Source organism: Sphaeramia orbicularis, chromosome 6 (assembly GCF_902148855.1).
Source record: "Sphaeramia orbicularis chromosome 6, fSphaOr1.1, whole genome shotgun sequence".
Classification (NCBI taxonomy): Eukaryota; Metazoa; Chordata; class Actinopteri; order Kurtiformes; family Apogonidae; genus Sphaeramia; species Sphaeramia orbicularis.
In genome coordinates, this window is record NC_043962.1 from 15,887,120 (window position 1) to 15,908,155 (window position 21,036).

The following is a 21,036-nucleotide window of genomic DNA, read 5'->3' on the forward strand; positions in this document are numbered from 1 at the left end:
GTAATAGTTTGCTATACTATGTTGCAAATAAACGCTAATTTTAGGCAACATTTACTCTATATAAGATATATTATTATGGACGGAGGCAGAAAAGCCGGGTGTAGATTACTGCACAAAGTGAGAATTTGATTTTCCTTGGTCAGGATATGTACAGTCAGTCCAGCTTGGATTTACAAGGCTGACAATTAATACTGAACAAACAAGAACTCAAACTATGAATTATGAAAGAGCTGCAGCATCTGAAACTGACCACAATGAACATTTGAAAGATAAACAGAACCACAGTGCTTCAGTTTCAGACTCAGAGTTTGTTGTGTCTTTGATGTATTGTGATTGTCTCTGTCAACTCACCATATATATTTTTTTTTTCGTAAGTTTTTTTATTTTTATCAATTAATAGAAATTTCAGGCAATCCCATTTTAATTCCAGGTGACCCCATGTGGGGTTCAAGGTTATTATTGTTAACGAAAACTAATGAAATGGCGAAAACTAGAATTGTAAAAAAATTTTTGTTAACTTAAATAAATATAAACTAGAATTAAAAGAAAAAAAGATAACTAACTGAAACTGTATTGTGTGCTTAAAAAAGTAACTAAAACGAATAAAAATTATGGATAAAATTCCCTTCATTTTCGTCTTTGTCAATGCGGGATTGATACAAAATCAATTTCGCTCTAGCAATTTTAGCTGCTGGCACCATATGATATTTAACGGTCCGTCACTTCTTGTCATTTAGTCATCCTCTCGTCCCAGCTCTACCTGGAAACATGGAGACTAAAGTTGGGAGAAAGCAGCAGAGTCCTGACTGGGATTTATTTGAATTCGATGGCGAAGAAGATAAAAGATATAGAAAAAAAACCCTAAAACTAAACTAAAACTAAGCATTTAGAAAATACAAAAAACTAATAAAAACTAGCAAACCTGCTCTAAAAACTAATTAAAACTAACTGAATTAGAGAAAAAAAGTCAAAACTAAATAAAACTAAACTATAATGAAAAATCCAAAACTACTATAACCTTGGTGGGGTCCCAAACCCCGAGGCTGAAAAACACTGTTATACTGTGTGAAACCACAGCAGAAAAATACAAATCAAATACTAAATGGTTTAAATAAGCAGAGGGAATCAGCTGAACACTAAATGTCTCTTCATGACTACAAGGCAGTTCTGGCAGTGCTCTTAACATACAGATGATTTCAAGCTTTGCTGACAGTCTGATCATCTCTGTGGGCCATATGAAAACGCTGCCCATCCTACTCTGCAGTGGTGGAATCCTCCTCCTATTGCCTCGTACTGTGCTCTATTGGAGCTTTATCTGCCCAGAGACAGCACTAACAAGCCAAGACCACGGGGTAATAGTGTTTCCAGCACTGCTTAGGCAGCTATCCAGAGACATACAGTACGTACAAACAGCGATACAAGGAACAGGAGAGGGCGATTGGGCCAGAGGCTGGAAAAAAAAAAAAAAGACGGGGAGGGAGGCTGCGAGAATGAGCTGTGTGAGGGGGAAAAATGTCGAGGAGAGGAGGAGTACAGTAAGAAAACACTTTCTGCTCTCAACACCAAAACTCACTCTCAGCATCCTATTTCTGCACATGCCCTGCAGACAACAACAAAATGAATAGAAGTATATTTATTTAACCCTTTCATGCATACTGGTCACTACAGTGGACAGGTATTCTACAGCTGTTCTCTTGTATATTCATGGGTTTGGTTGTTTTAGTTATATCAGGATTTTTTTCTGATAAAAATTCTAATAAAAACTAAGTTAAAAAAAAACCTGGTCCACTAATTCTTCATAGACTTTGCTAAACTGTGCGTCCTGCTAAAGCCTGTGTGTACATGTAGTGTCACATATGCTCCTGCAGCTGGGACCTGAAGTGATGCCAAGGAACCAGAGCATGTCACATATGTAAATACAGCAGGTACAAACATGGGTGTGAATGTGAATTTGGCCGTTTTTCACATATGCAGATGCACACACAGCAGGAAGTACTCAGCAGCAATTTGTTACCTCTTATGAGCTTAACAACGGAGCAGACAAAACAGACAAAAAGAAAACTATGTTATTGTGGAAAAATCTATACACTGTAGGGCAGTGTTTTTCAATGTTGGACCCCACATGGGGACGCCTGGAATTCAAATTGGGTCGCCTGAAATTTCTAGTAATTGCTAAAAATACATATATACATATTTCCTACAATAACTACCACCTGAGGTCCAGCGATTTCATGACTCTATCTCTTCCAAAAGCCTGCACTCTTCGGCCAGAATTACTTTCGTTTTGCTGCCGCAAATGATTGGATCTCCCTTCAAAACTCCTTTAAACTTTCAGCTCTCCCATCACACCCTACGTTTAAACCGATACTACAACATTCCATAGTTGACTGTTGCACGTATTGACTTTCCCCTTTCCCCTTACACTCTAATGTTTTTAACTTCATAGGTTGCAAGTCTTAGACTCATCTGTACTGTTTCCTTTTATCCATTTTTCTTTTGTTCTCTTCTGTTTTGTTTTGTCACTGTTTTTAGCTTACTGGCCGATAGGCTGTGAGCTATTGTCATCATGCGGCCTCCAGTGTCGTCGTCATCGTCTGTTGTCATCACCTGTCATCGTCGTCTGTCGTCGTCTGTCATCTGTCGTCCGTTACAAAACTTTCAATCGTCTTCTTCTCCGACAATACAATTCCGATTGACTTCAAACTTGGTATACAGTTTCTTTATGATGACGTCAACAAAAGTTAGTGAATTATTTGGATCTGGCTCTGATTCTGGATTTGGTGCGACTTTGAAAAATTTCCCCATTATAAGAGACTGGAAGTGCTGGTAAGCTGCAGGGCCTTTGGTCCTATTTTTATCTGTTGGGGTCTCTTGCCAGGTCATCATTGTAAATGAGAAGCTGTTCTCAACTGATTTTACCTGGTAAAATAAAGAACTAATAATAATATATAAAAAACGTACTAATAAAAAATATATGGTGAGACAATCCCAAACCATAAAAGACATGACAAACTGTGAAGCTGAAACTGAAGCACTGTGGTTCTGTTTATCTGTCAAATGTTCATTGTGGTCAGTTTCAGATGCTGCAGCTCTTTCATAATTCATAGTTTGAGTTCTTGTTTGTTCAGTATTAATTGTCAGCCTTGTAAATCCAAGCTGGGCTGACTGTACATATCCTGACCAAGGAAAATAAAATTCTGACTTTGTGCAGTAATCTACACCTGGCTTTTCTGCCTCCATCCATAATAATACACATTATATAAGCTAAATATCAACTAAAATTAACATTTATTTGCAACACAGAATAGAAAACTATTACATGATCAAAAACAAATTAATTGAATGTCTGGGGTCGCCAGAAGTTTGAGATGTTAAAATGGGGCGACAAGCTTTAGGGTGAGTGTATAAATGTATCCTCCTGTCTTTGATACAGAACTCAGCAGATTTAAAATACATAGGCCACTCAGTCCCAGAAGCTATTCCAATTTCCATTTGCAGATTCTCCTCCCCCCTGCCCCATAATGCACCTCTCCTGAGCAGAGAGGAGGGTAGATGTGATGTTATTATAGTGGCAGGAGTGCACTCTGCCATTCTGACTCATATTCATAAGTGCCACAGACAGAGGAACCAGGAGGTGTTTTCTCTGTGGAAGTAATATCACCTCTGGAAAATGTTCAGTCTGGCGAGAAACTGACTGGCAGACAGACAGACGGGCAGGTGGAGAGGCAGATAACACAAAGGATGCACATATGGACAGATGACATTTTACAACAAACACAACTTCACTGCTGTCACATATAGAAGAGTTTTACCTGACACTGCTTAACTCAGTGGTTCTCAACCTTTTTTGGCTCGTGACCCCATTTTAACATCATAAATTTCTGGCGATCCCAGACATTTAAAACAGAGACTTTTTTAAAAAAATAAAACTACTTTGTTTTTGATCATGTGATAGTTTGCTGTACTATGTTGCAAATAAACGTTAACTTTAGATGACATTTAGTCTATATAATGTATATTATTATGGACGGAGGCAGAAAAGCCGGGTGTAGATTACTGCACAAAGTCAGAATTTTATTTTTCTTGCTCAGGATATGTACAGTCAGTCCAGCTTGGATTTACAAGGCTGACAATTAATACTGAACAAACAAGAACTGAAACTTTGAATTATGAAAGAGCTGCAGCATCTGAAACTGACCACAATGAACATTTGACAGATAAACAGTACCACAGTGCTTCAGTTTCAGAGTTTGTCATGTCTTTTATGTATTGGGGTTGTCTTTCTCAACTCACTTTATATTTTTTTATTAGCAAGTTTTTTTTCGTTTTTTTGTTTTTTTTTTTATCAATTACTAGAAATTTCAGGCAACCCCATTTGAACATTGACTTAACCCATAAAGACCCAGTGCTAGTTTTGTGGCAGTTCCCAAATGAATTTTTCTCTCTATTTCACCTTTTTAAGTGAATTATCACCATTTAATACAATATTATCCTTTTTATTTTGCATTTTTTCAGTGTAAATCATTTATTTTCTAATATTTAATTTACATGTTCATAAAACCTCAGAGGTAATTCAAAAGTGATCATATCATAAATAGAAAACTGAAGAAAAAATGACGTTTTCAACAAAAACATCATCAAGTGAGGAGAAGGTGGAGTAAATGGACTGACATTTTTAAGGACAGTTAGTGTGGGATTTGACATACAGAGAGGACTACTGCTCAAACTTTTAATGAATGGCTTAGATGATGCTGCATGCCGCTACCAATTGTTAACTGCTAATTTTGTTTTTTGAACGTTGACTACTTGCCGATTGTTGTTTGTTTTGTTTCTGTTTCATCTCAGTTATATGAGAAAAAATATCTCTGTTATATTTTTGCTATTTCTGTCATTGCTCCTATATATGAGTATGTTTTTGTTTTTTGTTTGTTTTTCTTTACATATACTGAAGTTACACGATGTGAAATAATAATAAGATAATGCTGCTGGAAAATAATAAAAAGATAATTACAAAAAATATCATTAAGTGAGTGTGTCCATCTACTGTCATTGATTCACCTCCATGGGTTTTATTGATGAATCAATGTTGTAGAAGATGACGGTGTTTCCACGGTAACTACAGAGCCTCTGAACGTCCAAATGGGTCATATTTGATGACCATGAAAAGATGACAAACTGCATTTTACACCAATTATTGACACGGATCAATGGGTATTGAATGGTTTAGATCAGTAGATGATATTGGACGTCAGTGGATGTTTGGAGCAAAAACGTTAAAGTTTGACTAAGCAGAGTTTACTTCAAAACAAGCAAACGTCAAAGGAACATTAACAAAAAGGCAATCAGCCAGTACTTTATCTCAGTTTTTTCCTCCTTTCTTGTATAACTTTCTATAATCTCCCCTGTCATGGTGTCGTACATCATCTAATAATCCATTAAGTGTGAGAAATCATCCAGACAGTGTTCTGCTGCCAGTTATATGACAGCGCCTCTTTATTTCATCTTGCTACTTCAAGATGTGAAAAGATCATTCAGATTCCGCGTGCGAGTCAAAACAAGTGTTCATCTAGTCGAGCAGTCAACTCAAAGAGCAGGGTGAAGAAAGTGGGGGATGTAAATATAAAACCATGCATAATACAATGTGCTGAGTGCTGCCTGCCATGTACAGTACGCTGAGCATGTGATTTTATCATGATTTTTTCATTGGGCTTATACGGTGCAGGCTGAGCAAAAAATGCACATGGAGTCTAACAGTGCATTTCTATCCATGGCTTAAAACTGGGATTAATCATATGCATGCAAATAGTTTAGCTTTTGTTGCAGATTCATTTTAAATACACTAGGAGAATGTATATTTCCCTGTGGTTTATTTTTTATAATAACTACAGATAAGTCAATATACAGTCGCGGAAAAAATTATTAGACCACCCATGTTTTCTTCCATTTCTTGTTCATTTCAGTGCCTGGTACAACTAAAAGTACATTTATTTGGACAAATATAATGATAACAACAAAAATAGCTCAAAAGAGTTTAATCTCAGAGCTGATATCGATCCATTTTCCATGGTTTTATTGATAATAACCAAAATCACTTCAGTTCTTACACCAATAACTATAGCGTTGTAGTGATTTTTGTCAATCTTATGGACAGTTTATGATTTTAGTCAGCTGTTATTAAGATACATGAACTGTACAAAAAAAAAACATAATTCAAAATATTTTTTCTTTACTAAAACTATATGCTGTATATGACTGGAGAAACACACCTGGAATGAATATATTTCAAGATGCAAACAGGTTGTATGAATTCTTTTTGAGCAGCAAAGGTCTCCAGAAGAATAATATTGATTTTTTTTTTAGACGTTTTTAGAAAGCAAAATTTCTTTATTCATCGATTGATTCATTAAATTGAGGAGCTGTTGTCAAATAATATACAGTCACGGAAAAAATTATTAGACCACTTTTGTTTTCTTCAATTTCTTGTCCATTTTAATGCCTGGTAACAACGAAAGGTACATTTGTTTGGACAAATATAATGATAACAACAAAACTAGCTCATAGAAGTTTAATTTCAGAGCTGATATCTATCTATTTTTCATGGTTTTCTTGATAATAACCAAAATCACTTCAGTTCTTACATCAATATCTATGGCATTGTACTGACAAAAACAGTGCTTTTAGGCATTCCATGTTTTCTTTTCTGTCTGTTTTAGTCACATGATGCACACAGGAGTTAGTACTTAATTGCATAAGCATTGTTTTTGATAACTTTTAATGGTCTAATAATTTTTTCTGCGACTCAACATTTTCTCTTTGTTTTAGTGCAAAAAAAACCCATTAAATTAATGAAAATATTCACATTTACAAACTATCCTTTGACAATAAAATGTGAAGTACTTGAACAAATATGAACAACCTCAAATGTCAAAAGAAAATGGTATAATGCAGTTTCTCATATATACTTGTATACTCTGTAACAATATTAATAACACTACATGTCCATATCTTGTGTTTAGGATGTAATTGTGAATAAGCAGATTTGTCTATTATCAGGCTATTGTTTTTCTTTTCTTTGCTGCTATTATTTTCTTTTCTTTTCTTGGCTTATTCTAGTCTTTTTTTTTTTTTTACCTGTTTTGATTTATGAGTACTTTGCTATTTTTTATTATTATCATTAAGTATGTTATGTAGGACCAGGAGTGGGAGGGTGAGGGGGTGGGAAGAATGGGACATGCTTAATGCCTCTGAAATTGAATATTCAAATGTTCAATGTAACTTAAATCTGCACCAAAAAATTATAAATAAATATGTTTTTAAAAGAAATGCAGTTTCTCAACTTTTCTGCAACAGAAATAGTCTTGGATGTTCACAGGCTTTGTAGTGAATATGGAAACACGTTCATGTTCTGCACCATTGATTCACCAGTAAAACCCATGTAGTTGAACAACTAGTGGTTGCAGATGCTTGTTTTTATGTTCAGTTAATAATATGTTTTGCTGCAAGGGTCACTTTTTCTTTGGTTTTCTCTGCTCTGATATAATAACCTTTGAATTTACTCTGAGCTTAAACATCTTCATGGTCCGTAAATTAACCCATAAAGACTCAAACATCCACTGGTGTAAACTGTTTAATACCTGCTGATCCACTAATCTTATCAATCTATGTAAATAACTGGTGTAAAATGGAGTTTGTCATCTTTTCATGGTCATCAGATATGACCCATTTGGACATTCAAAGGCTCTGTAACGAACATGGAAACACCGTCATCTTCTACAACATCGATTCACCAGTAAAACCCCTGGAGTTGGATCAATGACAGTGGTTGGAAAAACTTGGTTTATGTTTAGTTATTGATAGATTTTGCCAAAAAAAGTAACTTTTTCTAAAATTCTTCTCTGTTTTTGATATAATAACCCTCAAATGTATTATCAGCTTGATGATTAAAGTACATGATCAGTAAATTAAATATAGGTAAACACTTGACTGTCACTGAAAAAATACAGAGAATAAATGGTGATAAATCACTTAATAAAAGGTTAAATAGAAAGAAAACTTCATTTGGAAACAGTCACAAAAGTAGCACTGGGTCTTTATGGGTTAAATGTGGGAAAATAGCTGATTTTCACTGAAAAATACAAAACACAGAGAATAATACTATAGTAAACGATGATAAATCATTTAGTCAAGGTTAAATTGATTGATGTATTTATTTCAAATACGAATGTCAAAACAGAAGAAAATAAATAAACAAAACACTTAACGTAAGACATATAATACATATTTGAAAAGGAGTGAGAAGTATAACTTATAAACTCCCACCCCTTCTCCTTAAATAATTAATTACAGTAATAATCTTCCTAGTAAATATAGAAAAAAACTGACCAAGTCACCTCAGAAATACTTTTTATGGATTAAAAAGACTTTGTACAAACCATTATGTGACCCCAAAATATAACATAGTAAGTAAACAATATTACATACAGTATACTAGCGGCATTGTACCCGTGGTGCCATTGTACGATAGCATGAGAGGCTAAAATCACCCAGCATACCTCTCAACATTTGAATACCGACATAAAATTGTGCCTAGTAGATAGTCAGGTAATGTTTGTATTCATTTGGTGAGTTTGGTGGCGATCGGGCCTGTGAAGGCATTATATAGTAGGATAACAATAAAGCATAACTGCATTTAATTAACAGAAGAAAAAATAACATCGATTAGACTTTTACCACTTGGAATCCCCACCGTAGCTTCATAATTTAAGTATTTTCTTTCTACCTCAGAGACTTTTCTACACCCTGGCTGGTGTACTAGGGATTAGAGATGGCACCGTATAAATAATGATGAGGTTTTCTAAGTTGGCAACAAAGAGCTAATATCCCCTTGTGCCTTCTGTTCATAAAAGTGCATCCTTCAGCTCTTCCCTGTTTGGTTGGACTACGTCCATATGCGACCTTGAGCTGTGAGCCCTGTCAGCACCCACCCCTTTGTCTCTATACTGTATGCATGTATGCATTAACCACTCAATGTATTCATTATTCAGGTCAGATCCAAATAACACTTCTGAATAAGCTCCTAATTGTGGTCCTTTTAGAGCTGTAAAACCCCAAGAGCATGTGTTTGTATGTGTGTGTGTGTGTGTGTGTGTGTGTGTGTGTGTGTGTGTGTGTGATATCAGAACTCCAGTCTTCGCAGTCAGTCTTGGTGTATCTGTGCACACCCTTATCTTGACATTTGGATCAATAGGCCACGGAACCACCAGACACACTGTAGTGGGACACTGTGAAGATCCAATTACCCAGAGATTTATGGGAAAAAATACATCTTGGCAAAGCACCAGGCTACAGGTCCACATAGAGCTGCATGAAAGGAAAGACTATCGCTATGCAGTAGAGGTGAAAGAAAATATCGGTTTTGCAATATAAAAAAGTTTTGCAATATTAAAAAGTACTGTATCGATATTTTTAGGTGTTTATTCCAATGTAGATATTGTGGAGGTTCATGTTTGTTTTTTTGTTTTTTGTTTTTGTTTTTTGTTTATATTTTATTTATTATTATTTAACACTCTTTAAAAAAAAAAAAAGTTAGTTCCTTTGTTGGGATTGCACAAAAATAATGGTATGATGTTAGAAAATATCGCTTTTGCAATATATTGCGATATTTCATTTCAATATTAAAAAGTACTTTATCTATATTTTTAGGTATTTATTCAAATGCAGATATTGTGGAGGTTCATTTTTGTTTTTCTTTTTTCTTTATATTTTCTTTATTATTAATTAACACTATTTAAAAAAAATAATAATGTTAGTTCCTTTGTTGGGATTGCACAAAAATAATGTTATGATGTTAGTTATAAATAGGGGTGTTAGAAAATATCGGTTCTGCAATATATCGCGATATTTTATTTCACAACACTGTATCGATATTAAAAAGTACTGTAGGTTCATTTTTGTTTTTTTTGTTTTTCTTTATTGTTTAGATCATATTTTGTTATTATTTAACACAGTTTTATTAAATAATGGTTATTTGAAGCATTTGAACCAATTTAAGGTGATCATCCAAGATGGCTGCTGCTGCATTTCCCCTGAGCAGAGTCCCTCTGCAATCCTTTGAAATCCTATAGAAAATACAGTTTTTTTTGCCAAATCCATAGTAATATTGGTGGTATGGTGCCATCTCACTTTCATTTCTTTGGATATTTTTTTGAATATTTGGTGGTTTTTTGGGAACCAAGGAGATTGCTGAAGACCTGGGACCACATGGGTTTTGTTTGGACACAGAGCATCTTGTCAGTCTACCCAGAAGAACTTTCTTTGTTTCTGTCTTTTTCTTTTGTGACTTTCTTTGAAATAGATGGCGATGACAATTAAAAAACTAGGAGAGGAACTAGAAGAGATCAAAAAATCTCTCAATTTTATGACTGAGGAGATCAGCAAAGTGGTGAAACAGCAAGTCAACCTCATGGGCCTAATGGAAGAGGTTCATGAGCTGAGGACTACAATCAAGTTAAGAGATGAGAAGATTGACAGGCTGGAACAAAGAATTGATGCATCTTTTTTTTTTTTTTTTTTTTAAAGAAACAAACAAAAAATTGCCTTTTTAACAGTATCATGATATATCGCAATATATCATATTGTGATCCTAGTATTGTGATTTGTATTGTGTCACCGGATTCTTGCCAATACACACCCCTAGTTATGAACTAATCGAACATTTGAACAGGATCTTAAACTTGTAATGTCTGTAAAACATAATTTAAGTTTTAACTGAGGAAAATTTTGTAATATAGTATTAGACCCTGTTCTGATCAAATAAAATGTGTTTAGTATTTGTGCATATTTCTGGTGTAATTCCATTCTTCAAGGAAATAATAATTTTAAAAAAAGAAACAAACAAAAAATTGCCTTTTTAACCCTCCAGTGTCTGGGTGCGCCTTTCAGGCACACTTTGCACTTTGTGTTTAAAAACTTCGTATTATTTTCATAATTTAAATAAGGTTAGAATTCAAAAGTTGTTCATTTGTGCATGATCTTTAAAATTGTGGCCACCATCTAAAATTTTGCACATTGTAAACAAAAGAAAATTACAAGACTAGCATCTGTCTCCCAAGAGTGCCAAAAACGCACTATTTCTTCCATTTGATATGTAAGATTACGGCTGATGTTGATTTACAAAAACAAAATCAAATTAGAGCAGAAAAATAAATCAATATATAATATTTAATAGTTTGATTTATAGGTGTGTCTTTTTAGCACACTTGGTGACAGATGGTAGTATTTTTGAACATTTGACCTAGCGACAAAAATAATAATGCAAATTAACCAATGTTTCTGTTAATCATTGACATATGCCAGGCTGCAAAAATCAAATAATATGTGATCCACTTTTTATATAGTATACTGGGAAAAAAAAAAAAAGTGTGTTTTTTGCATCCCAAAAAAAAAAAAGGTTTGTTTACATTACAAACACGGCATTTAAAGTCTTAAAAAATGTGACAGTTATTGAGTATTTAGTATTTTTATTTACGGCTCAAGTTGATGAAATAGAAAAAAAAGTTTAAAAGAATTAAAAACAAACTGTATGAAAATTTTTTCCACATTATTCCACAAGTGTGCAAAAAAGGCACATTTGGTGCTTAGTAAGGGCCTTGCTGGAAGGGATACTGGAGGGTTAACAGTATCGTGATATATCATATTGATATCCTAGTATTGTGATTTGTATCTTACGGCCAGATTCTTGCCAATACACACCCCTACTATGCAGAGAGTGGAAAAAATAACCTATCCTGGTGTGGGTGGTGGTGGTGGTGGGGTGTTATGGTCCATACTTCACTGTGCAAACATCTATTCACTTTTGAAGGGATGGATAGTGATGACATAAGGACCCACAGTGTGTGTGTGTGTGTGTGTGTGTGTGTGTGTGTGGGGGGGGGGGGGGGGGGGGGCGCCTCACATGTCAACACTGCACACACACACATTAATAAATAAATAAACAAACATCACTCATCTTTTTATATTGCGTCGCTGCAGCTGATCCACATCCATCTGACTGCAGTGCGTAACAGACACACCACCACAAACACACACATAATAACAGTAAAAAAAAACAAAAAAAAAACCCACAGATCCGACTCTCTCCTCCTACCTCCTGTAACTGCTCCAACTCCTTCCTCAGAGTCTCCTGCTCGCTCTCCAGCTCGGCATACTTGTGCTTCAGAGCCTGGTTCTCCTCCAGGACCACCAGCCCGCACTCCGCAGCCCTGATCTTCTCCCGGTTGGCCTCTGCCAGTTCCTGGGTCAGCCTCTCCACCTCGGCTCGGTACTGATCCACCGTGTCCCCGGCGCATCCTCCATCCGCGGCCATCGCCCCTGCTCTCTCTTTTTCTGTCGGTCTGCGGTTCCCCCCCACCCCCTATGCTGCCTCTTCACCACTTTGGACAGAGACACACAGGGGCGGGCGGAGGCTGGGAGATGCTCAGTATCCGCCCCCCCCCCCTCCCCTCCCCACCTCCTCCTCCTCCCTCCTCCTCCCCCTGCTGCCAATCAGTGCACAAACACAAGTCAGAATAAAACACACAGTGTGTCCATTCACCTCTAAACCACTGTCAACACCTCTTAATAATGCACAGAAACCACCAGAACTGCTGATAAATAAGCCTTTAGTCTAAATGAGGTCAGATCTGTCTTATGCATGACTCTGTGCAAAAACATACAGCTTCATCTCTGCTTATTCATGTGCGCAAAGTCGCCACCTGCCGTCCGTTTTCAGTAATGCAGCGCACATTCATTTTGCACAGTTTATTTCTGGATGATGTGTCAAACTCATGTTAGTACAGGAACATACAGTGCATATCACATATCCTCCTGAGACCCAGGAAAGTACAAATATTGGCTTTTTTTTCCTCCTCTCTTTTTATTTTAGTTTAAACATTAAATAAATACCTTGAAATGTACGATGGCCCAGAGGTGCAACAGCCCAAAAAATTAGCCACTAGCCCAAAAAATGATCCACTCTAAGAAAAAAAAGAGAACAGTCCAAAAAACTATCCACTGTAAGAAAAAAAGAGAACAGCCCAAAAAATTAGCCACTATAAGAAAAAAAAAAGAGAACGGCCCAAAAAATTATCCACTATAAGAAAAAAAGAGGACAGCCTAAAAAATTAGCCACTTTAAGAAAAAAAGAGAACAGACCAAAAAATTAGCCACTTTAAGAAACAAAAGAGAACAGCCCAAAAAATTAGCCACTATAAGAAACAAAAGAGAACAGTCCAAAAAATGATCCACTATAAGAAAAAAAAAGAGAACAAGCCCAAAAAATTATCCACTATAAGAAACAAAAGAGAACAGTCCAAAAAATGATCCACTATAAGAAAAAAAAAGAGAACAAGCCCAAAAAATTATCCACTATAAGAAAAGAAAGAGAACAGCCCAAAAAATTATCAACTATACAAAAAAAGAGAACAGCCCAAAAAATTATCCACTATAAGAAAAGAAAGAGAACAGCCCAAAAATTATCAACTATACGAAAAAAATAAGAGAACAGCCCAAAAAAGTAGCCACTATCAGAAAAAAGAGAACAGCCCAAAAAATTTGCCACTATAAGAAAAAAAGAGAACAGCCCAAAAAATTTGCCACTATAAGAAAAAAAGAGAACAGCCCAAAAAAATTAGCCACTATAAGAAAAAAAAGAGAACAGCCCAAAAAAAGTATCCTCTATAAGAAAAAAAAAGAGAACAAGCCCAAAAAATTATCCACTTTAAGAAAAAAAGAGAACAGCCCAAAAATTATCCACTTCAAGGAAAAAAAAAAGAACAGCCCAAAAAATTATCCACTATAAGAAAAAAAAGAGAACAGCCCAAAAATTATCCACTATAAGAAAAAAAGAGAACAGCCCAAAAAATTATCCATATAAGAAAAAAAGAGAACAGCCCAAAAATTATCCACTATAAGAAAAAAAGAGAACAGGCCAAAAAATTATCCATATAAGAAAAAAAGAGAACAGCCCAAAAATTATTCACTATAAGAAAAAAAAGAGAACAGCCCAAAAAATTATCCACTAGCCCAGGGGTGTCAAACTCATTTTAGTTCAGGGGCCACATACTGCCTAATATAATCTAAAGTGGGCTGGACCAGTACATATAATATAAATAATAGGATAAGAACTGATAAATAATGTCAACTCTAAAGTTTTTTTTCTCTGTTTTTGAGTGAAAGAAGTAAAATTCTGTAATATAAATGTTTACATCTATGAACCGTACTCGAACATAACATGAACAAAGATGAACAACCTGAAAATTCTTAAGAAAAATCAGTGCAATTTTAACAATATTACGCCTCAGTTTATCATTTATACATATGCATCACAACTTACAGATCACAGTGGATCTACAAATACACACAACATTTAGTAACAGGCAGAATATTGGTACAATTCCACATACTTCTCTTAAGACATTTCAGGTTATGCACATTTTTTGCAAAAGGCTAGTCTCTAAATGTAAACATTTTTGTGTAATTTTACTTTTTTTTACACTGCAACAAAGAGAAAAAATTATTAGTTTTCATTATTTATAGGTTATTATGATAGTATTTTACTGGTCTGACCCACTTGAGATTGAATTGACCTAAAATGATTTTAACATCCTTGACTGTTAATGTCTTCAGTATAATTTTTGCATTTCAGAAATTCATCCCAGAGGCCAAATTGGACCCTTTGGTGGGCCAGATTTGGCCCCTGGGCCGCATGTTTGACACCTGTGCACTAGCCAAAAAATTATCCACTATAAGAAAAAAAAAAAAAAAGAGAGAACAGTCCAAAAAATTATCCACTTGCCCAAAAAATTATCCACTACGAGAAAAAAGAAAAGAGAACATCCTAAAAAATTATCCATATAAGAAAAAAGAGTACAGCCCAAAAAATTATCCACTATAAGAAAAAAAGAGGACAGCCCTAAAACATTATCCACTATAAGAAAAAAAGAGGACAGCCCAAAAAATAATCCACTATAAGAAAAAAAGAGAACAGCCCAAAAAATTATCCACTATAAGAAAAAAAAGAGAACAGCCCAAAAAATTATCCACTATAAGAAAAAAAGAGGACAGCCCAAAAAATTTTCCACTATAAGAAATTATTCTTATAGTGGATCATTTTTTGGGTTGTTCTGTTTTTGTTTTTGTTTTTTTTCTTACAGTGGATAATTTTTTGGGCTATTGCACCTCTGTGCATTTCCAATCAAGGCATTTATTTAATGCAAAAAAAAAAAAAAAGGAAGAGAAGAGAAGAGAAGAGAAGAGAAGAGAAGAGAAGAGAAGAGAAGAGAAGAGAAGAGAAGAGAAGAGAAGAGAAAAGAAGAGAAGAGAAGAAAAGAGAAGAGAAGAGAAAAAGCCAAAACTTTTACTTTTACTTTTACTTTGGAAGTCTCTAACATCTATGTTTAACTCCCTGAATTAAAAAAAAAAAATAATAAAAATACTCTTTATAGGTTGTGCATTAATGAAATCACATTTTTGGCTATAAATTTTTTCTCAGAAAAATCAACACAAAATTGGTGTCATTAAATGGACCAAATAAAGTTGTGGTTCTCCTGAGTCAGATGGTGTTTTGATGCTGATATGATGGATATACTTTATGCAAAAACAAAACAAAAAAAAAACACAGCGTGTCATTAATAACTAGAAATAGAAAGGAAAATAAACTTTAACACCACAGCGTAACATAATAATTACATAAATGATTTGTTTTATAATGTCATGATATCAGTATGTAATAAAAACGCTGTTTATTACAAACTTTTTAATATATGAATAGTCATATGCACTGGTCACAACAGTGGACAGAATTCTCCAGCTGTTCTCTTGTATATTCATGGGTTTTGTAGTTTTAGTTCCATATCAGATAACACAGTGGACACTTGTGCATCATCCCATACACTGCAATTCACACCATTACTGTAACTTTGCTGTTCTTGGTAAACCTGTTCTGGAGTAATATGTTTTAGTTTAGTTTAGTTAGCTTACTTATAACTAGCATTAGAATATGTTAAAATGTGAGAAAACATCAGATTAGCAGCATTAAAATGTTTTTATTTCATTGTTTTCATATCACTTTCTGATATTGGGTTTTAAACACGTTTCTTTACTTCAAAAATTAAATGCACGAACATTTTCATAATTCCATGAGGAAAAAAAAACTCAATCGCAACTTTTTTTTGTCATGCCTAAGGAGGAATAAAAACACTCAATAAAAAAAAAAATCTTGACTAAGGTTCTTATAATTTATGCATGAAAGGGTTAAATAAAGCTGTAAAACTCTTATCCCCTACAGAGGATACAAATGCATTGCTGGGTCTCAGGAGGTTGAAGGCATTTCAGGTCAGGGTTAGAAAACATTGTCATTTGTCCTGGGACAAATAGATTTATGACTGATAGGCTGAGCATGTGCAGCATGGTGGCACATTTAACCCATGAAGACCCAGTGCTACTTTTATTGTAGTTTTCAAATGAATGTTTCTCTCTGTTTAACCTTTCTGAAGTAATTTATCATCAATTATTAAAATACTGTCCTCTCCATTTTGCATTTTTTTTCAGTGTAAATCATGAATTGTGCAATATACAGGGTGGGGAAGCAAAATTTACAATGAACATTGAGTTGTTTTTTCTCAGCAGGCACTACATCAATTGTTTTGAAACCAAACATATATTGATGTCATAATCATACCTAACACTATTATCCATACCTTTTCACAAACTTTTGCCCGTATGAGTAATCAGGAAAGCAAACGTCAAAGAGTGTGTGATTTGCTGAATGCACTCGTCACACCAAAGGAGATTTCAAAAATAGTTGGAGTGTCCATAAAGACTGTTTATAATGGAAAGAAGAGAATGACTATGAGCAAAACTATTACCAGAAAGTCTGGAAGATACTATTAAAGAAGAATGGGAGAAGTTGTCACCCGAATATTTGAGGAACACTTGCGCAAGTTTCAGGAAGCGTGTGAAGGCAGTTATTGAGAAAGAAGGAGGACACATAGAATAAAAACATTTTCTATTATGACTTTCAATAAAATAATTGGTCATACACTGTCTTTCAATCCCTGCCTCAAAATATTGTAAATTTTGCTTCCCCACCCTGTATAATTCACTGATCATATAGATGTTCATAAAGGCTCCGATTAAAGTTGAGGATTATTATTTCAGAAACAGAGAACACTGAAGAAAAAGGGACTTTTTCAGCAAATCCATCATTAACTGAACCTAAACCCAGTGTCTCCATCCACTGTCACTGAACCAACTCCACAAGTTTTACTGGTGAATCAATGTTGTAGAAGATGACGGTGTTTCCACGTTCACTATGGAGCCTCTGAACGTCCAAATGGGTCATATCTGATGACCATGAAAAGATGACAAACTGCATTTTACACCAATTATTTACATGTATTAAAACTTAATGGATCAACAGGAATTAAACATTTTAGATCAGTAGATGCTTTTGGTCCCCAGTGGATGTTTGGGTCTTTATGGGTTAGGTATACTTTATTCAACTTTTATCACTTTTATCTTGTATTTATGACCTATTAAATAAATAAATGCCAGGCACAACAAACCCCGCCCCTCGCACATATTTCGCTCATAATCAGTAAATGGGAAGGTTTTAAAAATTCATTTAAAAAATTGAACTTTGACCTACTTTTCCCAAAACGGAATGAAACCTTTTCTGGGTCACTGGCAATCTATAAAGTCAATCTGGTATGAATTCAACCAACAGTTTTGCTGCTACAGACATTTGAAATTTTGCCCATTATAAGTAAATGAAGAAGAAAAAAGATTTTTAAAAAATTCATAAAAAATGGAAACTTGGACTTACTTTTCCCAAAATGTAATGAGATGTATTCTGGGTCACTGGCAATCTATAAACCAAATTTGGTATGAATTCACCGAATAGTTTTGCTGCTAGAGTGTTAACAAACAAACAAATAAACTGAACCAAAAACAATACCCCTTGCCTTCCCTTTGGGGGGGTGCTGTAATTAAGAAATCTGTTCGGTTTTATACTCAACTTAATGTAGCCCACTGGTTATTTAAAGGACTTTAACATTAGTTGGTTACATGTTTAACCCTATAACGCCAAACATATCATATTTGATACATGAGTTTTGAAGCCCTCTACATGATCAGTGTGATATTTTTATTCTTGAAAAACCTAATGTATACAATTAGATACATGCAATACACAGATAATCCACCAGGGGGGAGGAATTCATTCACCAGAGGCCTTTCCAGTGACACTACAAGATTATCATTAATGAGGAAGGAGGAAGAACTTTGCCAATTTTGAAAAGGAATTATCAATTTATGAGACATGTTTGTCTTATATTATGTTTTTGTTTGTTCAAAAATAATATTTGAATATTGAGACCCGATGTATCAAATATGGTACAAATTGAAACTCTTACATGGAAATTGATATTTGAAAAAACATTTTTTGGTTGTTTAGAAGGACCAATAAAGGCTCCAGTTTCAAAGAACTGTCAATTATTTAATGGTTCAGGCTTTACAGGGTTAACACTAAACTCATGGAAGTGGATTTTAAACTCTTGTAGCTCTTTGTTCTGGTTTGTCTGCGTGGAAGAAATAAAATCTAGTCCATTTCATATTGATCTAAATGACCATTACAAACCTCAAATAAAACACATTTGCATTCTGTCTTTTTTTTCTTTTAGTGAAAAACATTTCAGTTACTACCTATTGTGACTCAGACTTGGAAAAACATAAAACCACATCATCCCAGTAGATGCAGTGAAAGCTTTAACAGCTCAATTTGTGCTGGATTCATCTGACTTACTGTAGAAATCCATTAGTGCTGGCAATGACAATAACACTGTGGTTGCACAAGTGTGGTTAAAGTTTTTGAGACTTTCCACGGGCTTTTTTGTTCTGTCCTGCCTTGCCTTTGCAGCTGCTTTGGAGCACAGTTTATCTTGGAGCAAACACAAGCAATAAAATAATAAAAGGGGTGAAAAGTTTAACTGCACCCAGTGCTTCTTTAAATTTAATCATTTATGATACTGCAAAGTCAGTTATGGTGTTGATAGCAAAGATGATGTGTTATCGGACTTATAATTAGCAATAAATGTAACACTTCTAAGAAAATAGATGGAAAGGAGTTATGTTACAGGAGTTTTTTTCATGGAGTGTCATGTTTCAAGGTGAACAAAAGCAGCACAGTTGGTGGGCAAATGACTATTTTTGGTCATTTAAACATATTACAAGACAGTGACGGTAACAGTTCCAGTGAGGACAATGAGTCAACAATCTCAGGTCCATTGTGGTCTACAGGATCTGTAAGGTCCAATGTGGTCTCCAGGGTCTGTAAGGTCCACCTCTGCATGAACAGTGAGTGTACCTGCTTTGTTAGGTACATGAAGTAATGGTACTAATGTAAGGAATGATGTTCAAAGGGATAATGTGGATGTGGACAGGGGTCTGGATCAGCACTTATGTTGGCCTAATGTTCTAAAAGTGATGTTCTAATGTTCTAAAATACATGTTCCTTTCACCTATATGTGTTGTTCTTGTCAAAGAAAGTGACAAAGTGTTAAAAGCACTGGTTTTGTCACCACAAGACACTGGAGTATAATGCTGAAATGGAAGCGTTTCTTCGACAAATGGCAGCTTTTCTTTAGTTTGATTATGAGGCTTATGAAAGTATGAAAGTATTATTTGATGTTACTATTGTTTGTTAACCTCCTAAGACCCAGGAAATGTCAGCAAAGTACAAGTTTTTTTTTTTTTTTTTTTTTTTATTAAATAAATGCGTATATTGGAAACATCATGATGCAACAGTTTTTTCAGATGCAGTTTTAAAATTTTTATGGAATGTCCTTTGTGGTGGACAGTTTTCTTTTCTTTTTTTTGTAGAAAGCTGTGAAACTGTTGTCCATAAATGTGGACAGAAAACCCATAACTCGGTCTTGGGAGGTTAACCCTTCACTGGGCAAGTGACTATTTTTGGTCATTTTCATATACATTATAAGACAGTGACAGCAACAGTCAGCAACAGATGTTCTAAAATATATGTTCCTTTCACCTGACATCTGTTTTTCTTGTATTTTTTAAATATATTTCTGCAATTTTTTTTTTTTTTTTTGCTACTCACGGGCAAGGAACCAAATATGGTAACTTCACTGACCTTGATTTTCTTATTTCACTTCTTGATTCACTTATGATGTTCTAATGTTCTAAAAAATATTGTTCTCATGTTCTAAAACACATGTTCCTTTCACTTTATATGTGTTTTTCTTGTAATATATATATATATATATATATATATATATATATATATATATATATATATATATAGCCACTCATGGGCAAGGAACCAAATACTGTAACTTCACTGACCTTGATTTTCTTATTTCACTTCTTGATTCACTTATGATGTTCTAATGTTCTAAACATGTTGTTCTCATGTTCTAAAATACATGTTCCTTTCACCTTACATGTGTTTTTCTTATATTTTTTATAGTTACGTACTTCTTGTAATTTTTTTTGTCATTTCTGGGCAAGGAACCAAATACAGTAATTTCATCGACCTTGATTTTCTACATAACTAAAAAAATTTGAAAAATATCACAAAAGTAATAAAGTCTTGTTATTTCCTCCAATAACACACTTGAAATGTTGAATTTCATTGTATTTCTGAGTGTCCTTTAAAGGGTTAAAGTACATGTAGTTGCAGGGACATTTGTGAGATACAGTTAAAGTAGCATGACGTAAAATTCACAAATACATTAGGGCATTAGTTTGTAGAGGATCATTCTTAATTTCTTTTAAGTCAACATATAAATAAAACCAGCAAATCCTGACATCAACTTCACGTTTGTATAATTTCTGCAGGTAATTCCCCTTTGATCACATTTGACAACCTCTCCAGATCCTGCAGCTGACCCGCCAGTCACCTCAGTTTACAAGCCCAAATTAAGATAAGGACAAGTTATCAAACAGTCTTACAGATAAACTGTTTATGGTATGCACAGT

At 34.6% G+C, this 21,036-nt stretch overlaps 1 protein-coding gene across 3 annotated transcripts in view; it reads right to left on the reverse strand.

Annotated features, from left to right (window-relative positions):
* Nucleotides 1-12,422, reverse strand: part of bicd1a (bicaudal D homolog 1a) — an 80,232-nt gene extending 67,810 nt beyond the window's left edge. For 2 of the 3 annotated variants that reach the window (XM_030136629.1, XM_030136630.1), the window contains exon 1: nucleotides 12,146-12,422. In XM_030136629.1, the coding sequence (XP_029992489.1) occupies nucleotides 12,146-12,364 (219 nt within the window). In that variant the 5' untranslated portion in view covers nucleotides 12,365-12,422. The remainder of the gene's footprint in view (nucleotides 1-12,145) is intronic. The other variant, XM_030136631.1, reaches the window with a different exon arrangement.
* Nucleotides 12,423-21,036: the final 8,614 nt, after the last annotated feature.